General features: G+C 57.2%; 2 protein-coding genes across 4 annotated transcripts; both read left to right on the top strand.

Annotated features, from left to right (window-relative positions):
- Window positions 1-14: 14 nt before the first annotated feature.
- Window positions 15-10,608, top strand: STYXL1 (serine/threonine/tyrosine interacting like 1). 3 transcript variants are annotated; one of them, XM_086475407.1, is made up of 9 exons: window positions 15-117; window positions 855-916; window positions 1,391-1,520; window positions 1,848-1,904; window positions 2,826-2,971; window positions 4,329-4,474; window positions 5,541-5,635; window positions 7,683-7,792; window positions 9,947-10,608. In XM_086475407.1, exons 1-9 carry the CDS (start codon window positions 15-17, stop codon window positions 10,076-10,078), a joined length of 981 nt encoding a protein of 326 aa, XP_086331533.1. In that variant the 3' UTR covers window positions 10,079-10,608. The 3 variants fall into 3 exon arrangements, with proteins under 3 accessions (XP_086331533.1, XP_086331536.1, XP_086331535.1); XM_086475410.1 differs by lacking the exon at window positions 1,848-1,904; XM_086475409.1 differs by lacking the exon at window positions 1,848-1,904 and having other exon boundaries at window positions 1,391-1,526; window positions 2,784-2,971.
- A 1,458-nt stretch (window positions 10,609-12,066) lies between these two features.
- TMEM120A (transmembrane protein 120A) lies at window positions 12,067-19,935 on the top strand. Its single transcript, XM_086475402.1, has 12 exons — window positions 12,067-12,177; window positions 14,493-14,611; window positions 15,130-15,246; window positions 15,794-15,853; window positions 16,590-16,685; window positions 16,975-17,064; window positions 17,476-17,541; window positions 17,959-18,020; window positions 18,269-18,361; window positions 18,977-19,041; window positions 19,620-19,688; window positions 19,776-19,935. The coding sequence occupies exons 1-12, from the start codon at window positions 12,067-12,069 to the stop codon at window positions 19,887-19,889; spliced, it is 1,062 nt and encodes a 353-aa protein (XP_086331528.1). The 3' UTR covers window positions 19,890-19,935.
- Window positions 19,936-20,084: the final 149 nt, after the last annotated feature.

Below are 20,084 nucleotides of genomic sequence, written 5' to 3'. Positions count from 1 at the left end.
GCCCGCCGCCCGGGATGGCGGGGGTCGCTCTCTGCGAGCCCCGCCGCCTCTACAACCTCCTCAACCAGCCGCCGCCAGGCCCGCGGCTGGCGGGGTCCGGCGCCCTGTGCCTGCTGGGTGAGGGGCGGGCAGCGGCCTGCGGCCCGGCCCCGCCGCAGCCGGGCACTGAGCGCCGGCCTACCGGGGGAACGGGGGCTGGGGGCTCCGGCCTGCGGGGAAGGGCCACATCGCTCTTGTACCGACCGGGCCGTGCAGTCGGGGTGTCTCTCCTGTCAGGTGCCATGACTCGGTGCCGCTCCGGCGTGCTCTGAGCCGTCCAGGGACACACGCTCTGCCCCGCTGCTCCCGGCGGCTTTAGGGGTAGATAAGGTTCCTTGTCCACAGAGATTGCTGACAAGTGTTTGCCTCTTGCGTCGTCCCAAAAATGGGTGCCTGATACCAGGATATTATTATATGTGTTGGCGAGGGAGTCGGCCAGTTTGGGAGTGGCGTCGGGGGTCTCTCCGGTGCCCCTCTCTCCATCTCTGGGGCAGCACAGGGGCAGAGGTGCTGGACACCAGGAGGTCAGAGCAGGCCCGGCGAGTGGGGACCAGGCTGCACCACAGGGCAGAGCAGAAGGGAGCGGGGGACTGGTGCTGCGAACGCTGCGGAGGGTCAGGGCTAAAGCTGCCAGCATCGCTCCATGTTACACCAGGTGTTACATCCACATCAGAAAGTCTCCGTTTCTCAAAACATGGATCTCTTTCCTCTGGTTGATGTCAGCACCTGAATTCCCACTGACTGGATAATGCACAGGAGTCCACCTTTAAAGCAACAAGTAAGCCAATTGCTCTGTCTTGGTTGTTTTTTTTCAGATGCCCGTTCTCAGCGTGAATACGATGAGAGCCATATTATTACAGCACGCAGGATTGCACAGGTGAGGGGATTACCGTTCGTGTAAACCACCCCTGGATTTAGCACTTAGCAGTAAGGCAAAACTGGCTTAACACCCACGGGAATTGTCCCAGCCTCTCCCCTGCCTGTTTCAGCCACGTTCCGTTTCTGCCACTGGGGGGTGCGTTCTGTCACAAAGCGAAGGTGGCTTCAGTGGCCCAAGGGATTGGCACAGAGGAGCTGTACATCAGGAAAACCATTGCACAAGAGCTAACATAGTGTAGCTTGTCTCACAAAGGGTAGTGGCGGCACCTTCAGCGCTGTGGCTGATGAAGCTCACCGGCGTAGTTTGCGCGGTTGCTGAGTTCTGAACGTGTCTTTCAGCGTCAAGCACAGGCATAGCCCCAAACCCACCCCGTAGCTGTAGAGTAGTAACTTGCAAGGTGTCGGTGGCGTTAATGCCACAAGAAAAGAGTGGAGCTGTGCTCCTGGTAGAATTCCTCTGTGATTCTGGTAGAGTCCTACGGGGAAGAAGTATCTGGTACCGGATTCCGAGGAGCTGAGGTGTGCCCGATACTGTGTGGTATATGACTGCGAGACCAGCTCTTTGGATTGCTGTGACTCTGAGGAAGAGGAGAAAGAAAAAGGTGCGTGTGACCCCTGTTAGTGAAGACCTCACTGCCAGAGAGATATTCCTCCCTCATTTAATTTGATGAGCTTTTTGGAAGAGATTCAAATTTACCCAGTTCTATTCGAAAAACGCACATCTGTGCTACATCTCTGGTTTTTCACTGTGTTGCATGTTCTTAGGCTTCAAAAGTCCCGATTTTATTTCAAATCATCCTGGCAGGCCTGGTTTCCTGTCTGTGGACTGATCCCTCTGAAGCTCCTTGTCACACGTGAGGAATGGGTTCTTTTTTTTTTTTTCCCCCACATTTCACTGAGATTGGGCTTGTCCAATGATTGTCTTTTAGGGAGCAGTGCTTCTTCAGAGGCTGAAAACATCGGCTCAAGTTCTGTGTGTCCGCAGAGTGAGTACTTCCTTCTTTGAGGGTTATGAAAGTCTTTCACAGTATCATATTTGAAAGGACTTAGCTTTAATGGGGGTGGTGATTTCATGCAGTTCCCTGAGAAATGTGAACAGCTGGAAACTTTTCCATCTAATTGTTCAGTCTTCCTTGAACCACGGAAATGTTTCCCTTTCACGCATCCTTTGGCAAGGAGCTCTGCTGTGTGCAGAACCGCCTCCGTAGGGTTGTTGGTTAGCTTTATAAAGGCTACCAGCATTCTAGCAAAGATTTACATCATTTTTTTAAGGAAAAAGTCTGGGAGTGTAAGGGGAATGAACAAAGCAAGCATGTTCATAAATGCTCAGTGGTGAGACAGTAGCAAGGGAAGGGGTGAAGAATCAGGAGTGGGTTTCCATTGTGCTGACCCGTTTCTGAAGCGGGCCTAGCTGGAGGCAAGCAGGATGATCCCTTGGGAGAAGGACGGGGAGCAGCCATCTCCCATAATTTACTTCACTGAGGGGAGTGTTGAAGACACTTGTGAAGGATTTATTCAAGATACCTCCTTCTGTCTGCCTTTGCCTGAGGCAGACGAAAGAGAAGGGCCTCCACAAAACTAAGGTTATTAGCCTTAATAATAATTGCCTATGATAGGAACTTACTACAAGCATTTCCCAAAGAATACTGGGGAGGGGAAAAAAACCCCTTTATCTAGACCTACAAAAGGAGCCAGGAGAGGAATAAAAGATCAGGACAAGTGACAAGCAGCATGCCCTGTTACTGACCTGCAGCCACAGTCAGAGGGTAAGGCTAGCTTTTAACAGGGCTTTCTACAGCCCCTTGGGTGAAGTGAAAAGGAATTGGGTGTCGGTGGGACAGGTGTAGCCCCCGGTGCCAATGGAGGCACTAACCCTGCCCTGGCAAGTGGCGTTTTGATCTCGTTAGATGCTGAGGAAGGAACTGCTGTCCGACATGCCAGAAGGTTGGGGTGGTTCACCCGCCATCCCGTGCTCGTCCTGAAGGGAGGATACAAGCGTTTTTCGGCTTGCTACCATTTTCTGAGGACTCAGAAGATACTGTGGATGCCTCAGGTGAGATGAGACTGATTCAGAAGCAGAAGACATTCACATTCATATTTGACTGACGATGGCTGATGAATTCAAGTTAAATAGAGTTGTGAGCCGGACACCAGAGAAATTTCAAACAGAGAAATTAAATGTAATTTGACTTGCTGTGCTTGCCCTGAGTCTCACCACTAATTCTTTTACAACCACACTTTGCCTTTTTTTCCTCTTCTATTGCGTGAAAGAAAGCTCTCAAAAACAACCTGGGAATGTTCCTCTGATAACCCCGAAAGTGGCCTGCTGGAGAGCACAGATAACTGAACAAACAGTAGCAGATGATGAAAAGCAGCAGCTTCCCCTCTCTGCACGTTGTTATCTGGGATGGTACACGGGAAATGTTTCCAGACAGAAGTACAGTTACTACCAAGCGCCGTGTTCCGTGTCTGTAAGGATCACAAAGCAAATGCTGGCGCGTTGATTGAACAGGCCCAGAAAGAAAACAGCCGTCCACTGGAGCACTGGTATCCTAATGGTCTGGTTTCACCTACAAATGTTGATCTATTTGGCTTCTGAGAATTACCCTTTTTTCACAGCTAGGGCAGGACCTGAGGCAGGGCAGGTTCAGAGGGTGCTGAGCAGCAGAGAGCATCTCATTGCCACGTGCCTTTTGTCTCCGTTGCTCCTGTTCACTTCTGGTTCACATGAAATACCCGCGGCACGGTGCTAACCTGGGGGACAGGAGAGAAAACCAATTCACTTTGTGCTCCTTTGGGAAAGGCAGCGAAATGCTGAGCTTCCCCACCAGTGTCCATCGGACACCGCGTCCCTCCTGGCCTCTCGGTTTGAGCCGCTGGTCCCTGTCGCTTCAGATTGTTGGGCTGCTGCCTTGTTCTGCTCTAGCGTGAGCCAAGGCCCCCTTAGGGACAGAAGGAGAGGCACTGTTGGCTCCTTGTGTATTTTTGTTCAGCCTGCACGTTGCAGACACGGGAAGCAGCTGCGGCCTCGCACTGAGCCACTGCTGCACCTGCAGCTCCGCAGGTGGCAGGTGGTTTCGTTGAACCTTGCAAACAGCAGCTGGGGAGAACATCCAATGCTGCAGTCCCTCCAGACAACGTAAAGAACAGACGCTGCCTCCTGTTCTGTTAGGATTTGTTTCAAGTAGTGCCACAATGACAGCAATGCTGTTCATTATTCTCAGCAAATTAGCAAAAACTTCAAATATACAGAAGGTCCAGGTGATTGAATGAATTGTTACACTAGAATGTGTCATGGGCCGTTGGCTAAATGTGCGTTCAGTTCTTCACATGACTTCTGTTTAAGAACTTGCCATGCTGATAGGAGCAAGCACACCCTCTAAACTGAGCCTATGGTTTCTCTCCGGCAGGAACTAGATAACTTGCAGCCATACCCTGTAGAAATACTGCCTGCAAAGTTATATATGGGCAACTTCAAGCAGGCCTGTGACCAACAAATTCAGAAAGATCTGAAGATCAAAGCACAAGTCAACATCTCTGAACAGCCTGTAACACAGTAAGTTAAATAGTTCAAGGTCTGTCCTCACCAGTGCCTGTGAAGAAGGTGAGGTGGCGCAGCACCAGAGCCCGTGCGCAGGGGTCGGTGCCTGTGAACCGCCGAGGAAAGCTCCGTGGTTCTCCGCAGATGCGAGTGCTGTTTCATGCCCGTGTGGCCGCTCTCTACTCCAGAGCTGGCACAGCAGCAGTGCAGTCCTGCGGCCCTCACCCTGGCACAGGTGGGTTGGGTGAGAGGAAGACTATGAGGCCCTTGGCATTTCGAGTCTATCGCGTACCCCCAGCCTTTGGGAAGAACCTATATCTCTGAAGAGCTTTCAGAGCAAAATCTTACAAACCCCTCAGTGTAAAAGCTGAATGACCAGTGTTTCACGTTGTTGGTCTTCCTCCCTTACCTACACCTGTCCATGACCACGCAGCTCAGGCTGGAAAGGCTGTGCTGGAAAGGCCAATTCACACAGTGAAAAACCCAGCAGCATTTCTGGAGGTGGTGACCAAAACAATGTAAGTAACAAACCCAGTTACCTACCCCAGTGCATGTGCACCAGCAGACATTCCTCATGCCTTTGGCTCCAGAGGAAAACATCAAAGGTCTCTGCACTGTGGGTGATCTTCCCGTGCCCTCTGCATGACGTGCTTTCACGTTTCACCAGTGTTTTGCTCCATAGTTCCCTGAGCTGTGGAAGAAAGAGGATGCTGTCATAGCAAACCACGTGAAGTGAACTGGGGGGCTATGTCCACACAGCTGCCACCGTGCACGCTGTGGAGGCGCTCTTGCTTTCAGTTCATCTGCTTTCATTCAGCTCTTGGGTAAAGGAAACTGTAGGTTTAGGTTAAGACATCAGTGCTGATACCACGTGGAATGGAAAATCAACAATTAAACCAGTTCTGTATTACAAGCATCTCGGTGTCTTACCATAACAAATCCCTTATCATAATGTTAATGATGACGGTGATGAAAAACTCATACATGTAACAGCAAACAAAATTATCACCTCGCCTCCAACAAACACGTTTTTTCAAAGCTGCTTCTCTGGTCCGTGTCACGCTGTGTGCTCTTTTTCCAGGTTTGCAGAAGGTGGCAAATACCTCCACATATCTGTTCCAGATTCGCTCGAAGCAGACCTTTTTTCTTCCTTTGCCACCGTTTGTCATTTCATCGGTGAGTTGTTCCTGATGGGGAATTCCTGAGACCTTGCTCACTCTGGGATATTAGATGGGAGTGACTGCAATTCACTGGGACAGGAAGCTCAGGCAGGAGGGTCGTAATCTTTTGAGATCAGTGCACTCCCAAGCAAGCCCACACCCTAATGGATGCCAGAGCTGCCTTACTAACCAGCCTGATGGACAGAGAGGAGGTTCTACGGAGCACCTGGCTCTGCTGGTCCTACTCACTCTCCGAATACCTCACTCTCTGGTAACAGTGAGCTTTCCACCTGATCAGAAAAGGCTCTGCTGCAGGATGCCTGCCAGGGCTTCACAGGATTCCCTCCTATTCCTCCATCCTTAAATAAATACAACCCTTTGGCTCTTAACAGCCCAGATCTGCAACCACCAGGGCTTTATCTGAACAAGAGTGGGACACACGTTAGAGAACTTCCCCCGAGATGCTGCTAACCTTTGTGATTTGCAGTGCAGGCCCACGGTAGGGCCGAGGAAGACTTTCAGCCTGGATGGCATAAACCTCCCTGCAGCCGATTATGTCAGAGAGAGCAGGAAAAAACCCAGCTCGGTGCCTGCAGCAGCACAGCAGCGGTCACTCCCGCAGCTCTGTTCTGTGGTGGCATCCAACCGTGTCATTATCTTTCATCACACTTATGAAATAACACCTGGCACAGAGCAAGGCCCTGCTGAGCCGAGTGGTGCACAGACCCATAAGCAAAAGAGCACCCTGTCCCCGCAGACCTTATAATCCAGGGACAATGTAAGAAATGACAACTGGACACAAACAAAGAAACAAGGAAACAATATTTGAGGATAGCATTTTGTAGTCCTGAACTGAATTTCGTGATTTGCAAGCCTTGAAACCCAAATATTGAAATCCACTTACTTGGCTTTCATTTTGCCCCAGGTTTTTCCCAGTAGAGTTTCAGAAGAAAGTTTCTTTCTCACATCAGTTTGTGGAAGTTTCCAAAACAGACTGTAAGAGTTTATTAGCTGTAGCTCTTGGGGAAGTGTGTACAGTTCACTTGATAGTCAAACTGTTCACCTGCCAGTCTAGAGTAGAATACTGAAACTGAAATGGTTGTGGGGAACACGAGGCTGAAGCTGTCCACATACTGCGAGAGGAGTGTGGATGTCCTCATGCCAGGTGTGTGTTGGAGCGAGGCCATTTCTACTCAGGTCTTCGAACAGAACTAGTATATCATGATGGAAATGCTGGTTTAGTGCTTGAAAAAAAAAATCAAAGCCCCACAGCCTCTCGACAGCAGTGAAAGAAGAGCCTTTGCCCTATGGATTCGAGAGTTCAGTTGCTGATATTCTAAAAACACGTCACGCTGTCTGCTCTGGAGAGTGAGGGAAAGAATTCAAAAGGTCATGAACAAAATATGCAGCCTTCTAGGCACAGAGCAGAGTTAACGTGGTTAGGAGCGACTGACAGTATCCCCGGGCTCAGCCTTAGTAGAAAATGAGTTTGCTGATCTTGGCAATATTCACTGCAAAGTGTCCACCGTAAAAATATCCTAAAACCAGCACCCTAGCTGGCATGTACATGCTTCCTGCTGGTGATGCCCACGGAGGGGTGGGGGATTTGAAGTCTAAGTCCCCTCCAGTTTGGGAGGCAATTCCTCCACAGAGTCACAGCATCCAGCTTGAGTGGAGGACAGTGAGGCTTGCGTTCATCAGAAACCTTTGAGCCTTTCTGGGAAGAGTGTGAGTAGGTGATGCTGCCCACAGCAGGTCGGTCATGCCAGACCACTCCTGTGACCTGATGGAAAGGTGACAGTGATCTGTAACGAAGCACTGACTGGCCACTGGTGTTTGGTTCTGCTCTTCAAAGCCACGTTTTAACCCAGTGGCTTTTTAAGAAAGGCAAACGCTTACGGAAGTGGGAGCTGTCAGTGCCCATCTGCTGCTGCCAGCGTTCGTGAGGGCTCCTGTCGCTCAGGCTGCTGGCCTGTCAGCTGCCCCTGGGTCAGAGCTTGGCTGTGCGACTGGAAGCTCCATTTCCCAGATCGCTAATTTGTGATTGGCATTTCCTTACGCAGATGCTCAGCTGGCTGGCGGAGCAGTGCTGGTGTTCTCCAGCCTGGGGATAAGCCGGAGCAGCACAGTGACCATGGCCTACCTGATGCATTCCTGCCAGTTTTCCCTGAAGGTACATCACTCATTTCCCACAGACACCGGCTGGGTCTGCAGTTTATCTCTGTTTCTGAAGCCTCCTTACTGTAGTAATGAGAAATGTGCTTTCATGCAGACCATCCACCCGATAATGTAACAGCTCTATGATATGAGATTTCATCTTCTTTATGCCGTTAAGGAGGTGGCTTAGGTGTGATTTTGGGTCTGAGAGTCCTTACCCTGGCACCTGTGGTATTCTCGCATTTCCCCACCTAACCATGAGGCTACAAAAATAAAGCTGTTGTTACAGAGCTTAGTACTCCTGCTCTCCAGGACCTGAGAGTGAAAGTATGTGGAAGCTACTGGAGTTAAGCCCATCTCTTAATACCGTGGGGTTACAGGGCAGTTCAGAACCCAGGGCTTGCCGGGCTCTGACGATTTCAGCATCAGCAGTGATTTCTTCCCAAATCCAGAAGCAATCCCATCCCACAGACACTACTGGAGAGAAATCTGGCATGGGGTAATACTACCCCGGGAGGGATGTACGGGTTTGGTGGCCAGAACGTGCTGTTCCACGGCTCTGAATAACGTAAGAGAAATAACGAACGATGGCTGAGCGTGACCTGGCTGTGCAACAGCCCCGTGGCCTCTCCCCAGTACTGGGTCCTTTTCCCCTTGGCGTACAGCGCACGGGCATCGGGCGGCTGTAGGCACCATCTCCTGGCGGTGCCCGCTCCGCACAGGGCAGGCTAGTTCCCAAGGGAACTCAGAGGCGTCTCCTTAAAAGTCTTGTCCTTGTTTGGAAAGCGTTTCCTCCTGTGGGAGCTGGAAAGGATTGGTCCAAGCTCCAGTGAAGCTGGGGCTGTACCTAATCATTTAATTGATTTTGTGCAAACGCTGGCAATGTAGGAGGAAATCTTTTGCCATCGCCATGTGCCAACGGGGAATTTCAGGTTGGGCGTGCCAGCAGGGCTGCAGACAGCGTCTCGCCTCTGCTGCGGACGCTAGGTGGGATTGCTCCTGCACGCCGATATCCCTTCCCTTGCACGCTAAGTTACTGGAGGTGCTCGCAACGGCAGTGCAAAAGTCAAAGGCTGATCCTTGCAGTGTCTTTCCGTTGGTGCCAAGAGGTCGCTCTCAGCATTTTCCTAGGGCCCAAAAAGCAGCAGCAGCAGCAGTTGACACGGCAGGGGTGTGCTGCAGCTCGCCTGGGCGGCGCTTGCCCGCTGTTGGCCGGGCAAATCTCTCCTGGGGCTTTGCGCTGGCAGACAAGGCTGTTTCTTGCCGACGAAAGCAGCACAACAGATTCCCTTGAGACCGTTCAAGCCATCTAGGCAGAGATCTTTGAAAGCTTCTGGAGACACCGGTATTGCAAAAGGAAGGCAGATTTGGGATGTGCGACCCCTTATCCTGTTAGTAACCGATAGGGGAGTAGATCTGTTGAGTTCAGGGAAACTGGAGACATCCACGCTGTGGGCCCAGAGGAGTGAACACTGGAAGATCTGCCTCGGAGCCTGCAGGATGGCTGGGATTAGAAAAACAAACCAAAGGAGCGCTGTCTTCTAACCTTTGGTCTTGTTGCGCCGAGGCAATCCTCCGAGCGCTGGGGCAGGCTGTTTTAAAAGCAGGGAGATGGGCACTACGGGGCAAACCCAAGAATGCAGCTGGAGTAAAGCAAAGTAGTGCTGGTGGATCTGCCCCGAGTGCGGAGCTGATTACTTCGAACTAACAAATGATTAAGGCGGCTGTAATTAATGCAGTGGGATAACTGGGGTGTCGTTGCTGCTCTGCCACATCAGGTCACGCCAATCCAGAAACATGGTAGCCGTTGTTACTCACCTGGGAATAGCTGACACTTCACTGCTTCACTTACTGTCCGTGGAAGAAACAGTGTTTTAGGGTGAAAATCCAGGACGGCGTTGCTGCATTGGTGTGAAATAACGCAAGATGATACTGGCCTGAGCCATCCTTGTACCCGGGAGAGCAGGGGATGGAGGTGACAGGCTTCTCTGGAGTTCACAGCTGGATCCTGTCTGGCCCTGCTTTGGTAGCCGAAGTCTCATCTGCAGGTTCTTGCTGTCCAGCACAGGGAGCAAATGCAAAGATACAAGCGCAGCTGCTTCGTCTCCATACCCGAGATTCACTTTCGGTTCAAATTCCTAACGCTTCTCTGCTTTCCTTCTGTTCACAGAGAGCTTGGGACTATGTTCTGAAATGCAACACGAACATGAGACCACACCGGGGCTTTGTGAAACAGCTCTCGGACTGGGAGGCACGAATCTATGGGACCAGAATCACCGACATCTCTGAACCGAATTACTGACAGGTAGCGAAGAGACCACCTAGCGGGCAAGGGCGCTTCCCTGTCCGTACCGCCGCGTCGGTAGAAATTCCTTGAACTCTGTTTGAAAACAAGATCTTAACGTGAGGGAAAGGCTTTCATTTTTAGCTCCGTGGGTTTTTGGGTCAAGTTTTGGAGCATTAGGGGAACTCAGATGAGCTGTAGAAGGGGGCAGTTTGGGGAAAGCGAGTCCCACAGGAGGCAGCCCGTTACACGCTGCTCATCTCTGGGGTAAGCGACGGGCGCTGTAAGCCCGTTGTCAGGCCTGCTCCTTACCCCAGGGGTGGGGGGCCAGCAGGGTTAGCTCTGAAACAGTTCATCAATCCGCAGCCTGGGATGGTAAATTTAGAGTTTGGCTGTGCCCACGTCCAGCCCGGAGAGGTGATGACGGAATTTCCCCATTTCCAAAGTCCCTCCACGCTGCGTGCACCCCCTCAGCTGCCCCCAGACATGGGCCTCTCATGGACTCGCTGCTTGGATTGTCTGGCAAGACCCCGTTTCTCCCTCGCCACCTTCCAACATGAGAACCAAACCTCTTGGCGTGGTTGGAACTCTGAAACACCAAAACTCAGTGTGAAACCTAAACTCAGTGCTGTTCCCTCTCGCGTGGCCTTGTATGTTCTTCACATTGACATCACAAGATAACACATTATGGATAAACGCTCCTGGGCTTTCCTTGCACTCTGTCGTAAGAATTTCCTGGGGGTTTTCAGTTTAGATCATCCCCTCCAGTTTGTAATTCCGGTACATGCAGCCAGGGACGGAGCGAGCCAGCCCCATGCTGGTGAGTTCATGCCACGCGCCGCTGGGGCTGATGGTGGACCGGCCCGCTGAGCCCCAGAGCACCCTGTGCGCCCACCGAAGCTCTCTGGCCATAGCACCACAGAATCATTAAGGCTGGAAAATACCTCTAAGATCATCCAGTCCAACCGTCAGCCCAACACCCCCACATCCACTAAACCATGTCCCAAAGTGCCACCTCTACACGTGTTTTTTGGACACCTCCAGGGACGGTGACTCCAGCACTTCCCTGGTCAGCCTGGTCCAGTGCTTGGCTGCTCTTTCAGTGAAGAAATTTTTCCTCATGTCCAATCTAAACCTCCCCTGTCACAACCTGAGGCCATTTCCTCTTGTCCTACCACTTGTTACTAGAAGAGACCGACCCCCCCCTCACCACACCCTCCTTTCAGGCAGTTGTAGAGAGCGATAAGGTCTCCCCTCAGCCACCCAGACTAAACACCCCCAGTTCCTTCAGCCACTCCCCATCAGACCTGTTCTCCAGACCCTTCACCAGCTTCGCTGCCCTTCCCTGGACACGCTCCAGCACCTCCATGTCCTTATTGCAGCGAGGGGCCCAAAACTGGACCCAGCATTCGAGGGGCGGCCTCACCAGTGCCGCGTACAGGGGCACCATCACCTCCCTGCTCCTGCTGGCCACACCATGGCTGACACAGGCCAGGATGCCATTGGCCCTCTTGGCCACCTGGGCACACTGCCGGCTCATGTCCAGCCGGCTGCCGACCAGCACCCCCAGGCCACAGAACCACCGAACCACTGAGGTTGGAAAAGGCCTCCAAGCTCACCGCGTCCAACCGCCAGCCCAACACCCCCACGCCCACTAAACCCTGTCTAGAAGCGGGTTTCCAACGCCCCCGGGGGCGGTGGCTCACCACCTCCCTGCGCAGCCTGTCCCGACGCTCGCCCGCTCCCTCCGTGAGGAAATAGTCCCTGATGCCCGCGCTGAGCCTCCCCCCCCGCCCCCCCCCCCCCCCCCGCCTCTTCTGCCCCGAGGGCCGGCCCCGCCCCCGCCCCGCCCCCTCCTCGCCCCGGGCCGCTCCTACAGGGAACACCCCAAGCACCGGCCCCGCCCCCCTCGGCCCCGCCCCCCGCGGGGCGTGCGCGGAAGCGGGCGGGAGCCGCGGCCGCCCCAGCGCAGCCCAGCGCCGCGCGCCGGGGCCGCTCCCGCCGCCATGGCCGCGCGCGGGGGCCGCTCCCCCCCCGCTGCCGCCGCCGCCGCCGCCGCCGCCGCCGAGGGCCTGCGGGAGTGGGGGGAGCTGCAGGGCGGGTATCAGCGCATCCAGGTACCGCCGGCCGCCGCGCACCCCGGCGGAGCCCGAGGGGGGTCGGTGACCTCCGCCGCCGTTGGGCAGCCACCGCCGGGACCGAGGGGCGGAGGGACGGGTCCGCGGTTGCATGGGGGCGGGCCGTCGTTCAGGTCTGCCGGGGCAGCGCTCGGGAGAGGGACCGCTCCCGCCGAGCCGGGGCACCCCGGGGTTGCTGTCACCGGGCGGGGGGGAGGCTCCGAGGCGGCGGCGGGTGGGCCGGCAGCATCCCTGCCGGGGGACGGGGACCGCGGACGGCCGGGGTCTCCCTCCTGGGATGCCGGTGGCTTTTCCCCGTGTGCCCCTGCCGTCGGTCACGGCTCATTGACGAGCCCTTGTGGGTCCGGGGAGAGCGGGGCGGGGGGTGCCGGAACCCCCCGGGGAGCCGCGCCGGGACACGGGGCTTCGGCGGGAGCCGGGGCTGCCCAGGCCCGGCCGGTGGAATTGCCCGGCCTGCGGCGGACGCGGCCCGGAGCCGCCGGACCTCCGGGTTCTCAGAGGCCGGGAGCGGGGAGCGGCGAGCGGCGCTGCCCGGCGGGGCAGGCCCGGAGCGGGGCGGCAGCCGCTCCTTCGCCCTCTCCGCCGCTCCTCCCGGGCCAGCCCGCCGCCAGCCGGGAGTCCCGCCGCGGGCGGGCACCGAGTCCCCCGGAGCCTGCTCCCCCGCCTCGACGCCGGGCACCCTGCCTCCGGTGCCCCGCTGTCGCCGGGGCCCTGGGCTGGAAGGGGGCCGGTACCGGCGGTGTTCCCACCCGCTCTGTGTAATCCCCAGGGCGCTCGCTGCGGGGGGCAGGAGTGGGCAGGTTCAGCTCAAGGTAGGGTCACCCCGGGAGAAGGCCGGCTCACCCCCTCCTGCCGCACCAGTTCCCTTTCCCCCCTCTTTCCCCGCCGGGAGCGGGGTGAAGCGGATGCTGCGGCGGACGCGTCGCAGCTGTGCCCGGATCTGGGGCAAGGGGAGGCTTTGAGAAACCTCCTCTTGCTCCACAAGGGTTGCGTGGACGTCCTGGGTCGCCCACGTTGAACCTGGCGTGCAGCCATGCAGCGCCGGCCCTTTCCTTCGGAAACCGTCTCTGGAGGTGGCTCCTGATCCAGGCTCTCTCCGAGCACCATGCTCGGGTGCTGGCACGGCTCAAGGAGCTGTCACAAAAGCCACTTGCTCTCGGTTAACTGCCGAGCAAGAGGAAGGGGTGACTCCAGATGGTAACGGGGAAGCTTGGTGGTTGAGCAGGGAATGTCCCATGAGAGGACTGGGGCCATAAATCACTGCTGGGGGAGCTGGGGCTAGCTGGGATCTGTTCCCACCCTGCGCTGCTTGCCACCGGAGGGAGAATGCGTTGTTTCCCTCCTCTGCGTCTCAGTTTCACCTTTCTCCTTTGGGAACAGCTTTGAGATCTGCTGATAAAGTGCTCGATAAGAGCCACGGAGGCCCAAATGTGTGTGCGCCAAGGTCTAGTCCAAGGGTTGTTGCAAGCAGCATTTAATTCTCTGGTGGAGGTGGCGTTCAGGCTGCCCGTGGTCGAGGTGAGGCCGTTTCCCAGCTGACCTGGACCAGAAGGAGCATTGATCCAGCACATGCTCTCCTTTCCTTTCTAAATATAGCGGAAGAATGGCATCTTGCCTTACCCAGGTGCGGTTGGGTTACGAGGAGCCGGGCACTTGGCTGCAGCCCTGCTGCAAGTCCGTCCTCTTTGTCCTGCTCGTTGACGGGCTCTTTCCTCTTCCTGGGGTGCTCGGGACAGAGCCCCAGAGCCACGAGTCAGGGCAGCGGCAGGTGCTGCACAAACCTCCGGGCAGAGAGCCGCTTGTCCCGTCCCAGCACTTGAAGCCATTGCTCCGAGGTGGCTGTGACCCTCAGTCGTAGCCTTGGCCCCAGCAGCAGGGTTTTTTTGAGTCTTTCCTGTCCCCTGCACCGCACTCAATGGTTTCCCAGCCACGGGAGCATCCCCAGTGGGACGGCGTTGCTGGCTGGACTTCCACAGCCCGCAACTAGGGGGGCTGGACAGGAGCCACGTGCGAGGGCAGGACCAGGCTGTGCCATGCGGGTGTCGGTACCTTCCTTGGGATTGGGGCTGGGCGTCCCCAGCGGCTGCTTCTGCCCCCGCGGCAGCAGGGGTGGCTGCAGGCTGTCCCCAAACACGCCTGGCCCTCTGCAACCACCTCTTGTCTTACCCAGCTGCTGTGCAGGTGAAGTTGAAGGCAGGTTTTAGCAGATGCGTCAACAGATGCCCCCGCAGAGGGCCCAAGGACAGGGGTGGCGGGGCAGGCAGCTGTAACCTGTGCTGGTCTCTCTTCCCCAGGATAATCACAAGCTGTACAAGCAGAAACTCGAGGAGCTAACCAAGCTGCAGGACGGGATCTCCAGCTCCATCGCATGGCAGAAGAAGCGGCTGAAGGAGCTGTCGTTGTCCCTCAAAAAGTAAGCTGGTGTCCTGCAATGGGGTGGGATGGGAGGGGAGAAGCAGCAAGGATGGGGCCGTTGAGCTCGTCTCGTGGCTCTGTCTCCAATACAGACCTTCCTGCAGCTTCATGGATAGCAAAGGGCTGTCTGTGGAGGTCTGGGCTCACCCAGGCAGATCTTCCTCAGCTTCCCTTTCCTCTGCCCCGATTTGTGCCTTGTTCACAGTTCAGGGCTCTCGAGGGCTCTGCAGGTAACTTTGACCCATTCCCCTCCTGCACAAAGCTCTCTCCGTCCTCCCTCGAGGGCAAGAAGACCCGCCTGACCTCACCTCGGTCTCATTCCTGCTTCCTTTTCTCAAGCAACATCCCGGCTTGACAGAGGAGCTTGCCCTGCAGATGGAGTCCTGGACTTGCCTCTAGTCTGTCTTCCCTGTCCTTGGGGTGTCCTTGTCTGAGACAGTCCTGTATCGAGTGCCAGCACGTGCCGATCGTGTCACAGGGGCTATCCTGATGCCAGCGCCTGTGTTGCCTCCCCAGATGCAGAGCCCACGTGAGCCCCGAGCAGGAGGAATCCGTCCGAGAGATCCAGAGCCTAATAAAAGAGAGGCAGAACGTTTTCTTTGAGATGGAGGCTTATCTGCCAAAGAAGAACGGGTAAGAGGTGCCTCGTCTCTGGGTGAAACACCAAGTCCTTCTTCCACCTCCCTGCGGCGGTAACACTGTGAGGCACAAACCTGCTGTCACCCTGCTCCTGGCAGTGTCACAGCTGCCCTGCTCCACTCCTGGGAGGATGCCTGGGCAGGAGCCAGGCTGAGCCTCTGCCGCGCTGCCCTCGTCCCCCTTGCTCTGCCCGCTCGTGGCCTTCACCCACCCTTGGGCGGCAGCCGTGCGTGGGGCAGAGCCCCGGCGAACACCCTGGTGCCCGCAGGAGGTGGGCTCTGTGCTCGGCTGCCGCCCCCCTGCCCTTGGGAGGAGACGCCAGAGCTTTGGGCCAGTCACGCCGCCTGGCAGCTCCAAGTGGAAAACAGCCGGGGGCTCCTTCCCGGCCCGGGGGCTCCTTCCCGGCCCGGGGGCTCCTTCCCGGCCCGGGGGCTCCTTCCCGGCCCTGCGGCACGAGCGGGGACAGCTCTGCCTCGCCACCGCTGCGGCGCTGCCAGCTCCTGGGCGGGTGCCTGTCCTGATGCCTCTGCTCTCTCCCCAGGTTGTACCTGAGTCTGGTGCTCGGGAATGTGAACGTCACGCTGCTCAGCAAGCAGGCCAAGTACGGCCCTCTCGTCGCTGCTGCCCTGCGCTTTGCCTGGCTCGGGATCCCCATGTCCCTCGGAAATGATGGCTCTTCCCGGGCTGAGCTGCTGCACATGCAGCCACGTGGCTGGCTCGACCTGCCCGGTGCAGGTTCCCTTCCCAGGCTGTCCCCTGCTTCCTTTCCCAGACTCAGCAGCGTCCTCGACTCCCCCCTATGCTCCTGCCACTGGGCTGGGATGGACTGTTAGCTCTGACAAGCTAAACGCGATCCTCCACTGTGTTCCGGTTTCCCCTGGGTTAGGGACTTCCAGGAGGGACAGGCTTGTGCAGCCACTGGCGAGCCCCCTCCTCCTCCCTTGGGACACACCAACAGCTGGTTTTGGCCTCCAAGAACCCCCCATGTGCTGGGACACTGATGCCAGAGGTGCCCAGCCAGGAGCCCATGTCCCCCTCCCAGGTTCCCAGGCCTCCCCTTGAAGAGCTGAGCAGATGCCAACCCGCCCAGCTGCTCCCCAGAGCCCTCGGGGCCACCCGCCAGGTTGGCACGGTTTGGGGTGTCTTGAAGCTGTCTCCCCTGTGTGAAAGCAGCCTGGTGTGCCTCCCTCTCAGAAATACCCAGGGGACAAGGGTTTTCCCAAGCATGCCCTGGAGGTTCCCAATGGGATGTCCCTTTTGTCCAGCTGGGTGGGACAGGAGGACACAGACCTCCAGCAGCCGCCTTGCTCCAAGCCCGTCCTTGTGCTTCCCTGCAGGTTTGCGTATAAAGATGAGTATGAGAAGTTCAAGCTCTACCTCACCATCATCTTACTCATCCTCTCCTTCTCCTGTCGGTTCCTTCTTAACTCCAGGTGAGCCTGGCTTGGATGCCGGACAGAGATCTCCTCCCAGGGCCCCTGTGTCCTCCTCTCCCATCCCAAAATGTCCAGAGGTGAACAGGAGATCCTGACAAAGGATCTGGCCACTACCCTGGAGGTGGGGGTGGCTTTTGTGGCTGCTGTGGCCACGGTGGATGGCGAAGCAGCCAGCCCCCCTGCCCGGGCGGGTGGCCATCCTGCAGCGATGGCTGTCTCTCCCTGTGGCCCCAACGCACGGGCAGTGGCTCTGCTGCCACCTTTACATCCTGCTATTTCCCACCAGGGTGACAGATGCCGTCTTTAACTTCGTCCTGGTGTGGTACTACTGCACCCTCACCATCCGAGAGAGCATCTTGATCAACAACGGATCCAAGTGAGTCCCCTGGGCTTGGGGAGGGGAACATGTAGCCAGTTGGTCCTTCTCTGCAAGGCCAGGGAATTGGGACCCACCACGTAGCTCCACGCTTCCCACGGGAGCAGCTCACTCCTACTCAGGGTGTGTAGCAGACGCCGGTAATGAGCTGTACGAGCGGGGCAGGAGGAACTCCCCGTGCAGAGGCGGTGCGGGAAGGTGGAGCAGCGGTTGGAAGGGCCCCAGCCCCTGGGTGCCACCTGAACCGGAGGCACTGGGTCGTGCCACCCCACGGCCGTTTCGTAACCAGCCCCGCTCCTCGCCTTGCCCTGGGGGGTGGCTGGTGCTGGGCCGGCTCTGCTCTCCTGGTGCGTGTTGGGGTCTTGATTCACGTTCAAGACGCGATGCCCCTTCTCTGTGTCTGCCTTCCAGAATCAAAGGCTGGTGGGTTTTCCATCACTACGTCTCCACCTTCCTCTCTGGTGTCATGCTGACATGGTAAGTCTGCAGCCCCCCTCTTGGCTGTAGAGACCCCGGCCTGCTTGGGCTGCCGCCAGCTTAGACGGAGGGGCCTTCGCTGCCCTAACCCAGGTGGCTTGTGGCTGCTGCCGTCTCGCCGTGGCCATGGTGGGCGGTAGTCCTGCTCTGTGGATGGTGTGGTCTAACAGTCACCTCCACACGTTCCCCTCCAGGCTCAAGCCCCCGAAACAAAAGCAGCCCCCGCCCAGGCAGGGTCCCTGGGCTGGGAAACGCGATCCCCTGCATCACAGTTCTTGTGGAAGGGCCATCTCAAACCCCTGTTTTGGTGGGCGCTGGGGCGAGGCAGCAGTGCCCTTACCCTGGCTGCGGGGCAGGCAGGGCTGGCTGCGTCCCCTCTCAGCCCCACGTCCCCCAGCCAGCACCATCTCTCCGCAGGCCGGATGGGCTCATGTACCAGATGTTCAGGAACCAGTTCCTCTCCTTCTCCATGTACCAGAGTAAGTGCTGCTGCCTGTGCTGGGACAGGGGGCTGGGACCACGGCTGGCCTCGGGTACCGAGCGTGCCTGCCCAGCTCTGAGACACGTGGGGACCTGGCTGCAGCTCTCGGCTCAGCAGGGTTTTGCCTTGGCCTCTGTCCTGCCCTGGCCCGGGCATGGGCTGCGTGCAGAGCCCTCTCAGAGCTGATGCTGGCGCCAGGGGACGATGCCTGGGCGTTTGCTGACCACCTCCGTGCTCTCCCTGCAGGCTTCGTGCAGTTCCTCCAGTACTACTATCAGAGCGGGTGCTTGTACCGGCTGCGAGCGCTGGGCGAGAGGCACAACATGGATCTGACTGTGGGTAAGCTGGGACCTGCCCTTGCTGCAGGGCCCGGGGCAGCTAGCAGCCTCCCTCCAGCACTAGCCTGCTGCTCAGCTAACGGTGACCTGTGGTTTCTGTTCAAGACAACCGTGACAGTTACTTTTGTTTCAAGGTTTGACTGTGGTTTATTAGTGGCAGAAACGGTAAAAGCTACAAGCCAAAGCTCTGAGAGCAGCATCCCCTGTGAGGTGCCAGCATCCCCTAGGCTGGATGCCCCCCCTCCTCCTGCTCTCCTGGGGTCACCGGCCCACAGATGGCTCCCTCAGGATTCAAAGGAGCAGTGGATGTGGCTCCTGGCATCCCTGCTTCCCCCAGGAAGCTCCTTCAGACAAGGAACGTCCCTCCAACACCCCACCTACCTCCCCAGCCCCTGCAACACCAAGTGCTCAGGCTGAGGGACAGCAGCTGGGGACGAGGGCAGCTCTACCAGAGCAGCTTCCTCCAGAGGCGCACGGCAGATGAGCACTAGGACTCCCTGCCCCAGTCCTCCCTGCGAGTACAAGTGCCCCCGGCGAGGCTGCGTTAACCAGGCAGACCTCCGCTCCCCCAGCGAGCGTGTGCTCGGGTCCCCATGCAGCCCTTCATCCTTTGCAGAGGGCTTCCAGTCCTGGATGTGGAGAGGCCTCACGTTCCTGCTTCCCTTCCTCTTCTTCGGGCAGGTGAGTGTGCACAGATCCTTGCGGGGACTTGCTAGAGCCTCAGGGGGGAGTGGATCGTGCCCCATTCCCAGCTGCGCTGGGCAGCCTGGACCTCACACAGGTCCCTGCAGGCGGCTGCAGCCGTGCGATATGGGTGCCAGGGGCAGGGAAATGCATTCAACACACGCTGAGCCTTTTCTCTCCCTCCAAAGCACCCACCACCTCGATGACTCGGTTAGCGAGGAGCTGGGGGGGCTGGGGGTAGTTCTGCCAAGCACTCAAGTGATGTGCAAAATACAGCAGAGATGCTGGCTCTGAGAACCTTTCCTGAACCTCAGCTCCTGAAGGTCCAGTTCTGCCTTGGTCAGATCCTTTAGGCCCATGGCCAAAAGCAGCAGGCAGGTCTGAGGCTTCCTCCTGACTGTTGGGCACCAGGAGGTGGAAAGAAAGGGAGACATGTCCCAGCGGGGGTCCTCTGGCATGAGGCCTCGCCCTGAGCCCGGACAGGGTTTCAATCCAGAGGGTGCAGCTGGATGAGCGTCAGCATGGGGCTGACCCTCGGAAAGCAGAAATTCCCCTAACTCTCCTCTCTCCTGCAGTTCTGGCAGCTCTGCAACGCCATCACCCTCTTCCGCATGATCCAGCACCCGGAATGCAAGGAATGGCAGGTAAGGGGGCTCCCAGGCAGCTGCCCTGGGGAGGGGGATGCCCCAGGCAGGTCCTTCTTGTGACTTGTGCCTCTGCGGCTCCCACAGGTCCTCATGTGCGGCCTCTCCTTCCTCATCCTCTTCCTGGGGAACTTCTTCACCACCCTCCGAGTCGTCCACCAGAAGTTTCAGAACAAGAACAAAGACACGAAGCGGAATTGAAGGGGGGCAGGGTGGGGGCCAGGACTGTTTCTCCCCACCGGCTCCATCTCCCATTCCCACCTCCTCGATGCTGTCTGGACTCCGGTGTCTTGCCCCATTCCTTGGAAGCCTCCCTCTTCCCTCTGGCTGAGCAGAGGGGAGGGCAGGAAGGAGACGACAGAAACAGTATTTTTATTCCAAGGGCAAATGTATTTA

The sequence above is a fragment of the Leptosomus discolor genome, chromosome 18 (genome assembly GCF_034619465.1).
Source record: "Leptosomus discolor isolate bLepDis1 chromosome 18, bLepDis1.hap2, whole genome shotgun sequence".
Classification (NCBI taxonomy): Eukaryota; Metazoa; Chordata; class Aves; order Leptosomiformes; family Leptosomidae; genus Leptosomus; species Leptosomus discolor.
The sequence above is the reverse complement of the archived record's forward strand: the minus strand, read 5'-3'. Positions and strand labels throughout refer to the sequence as shown.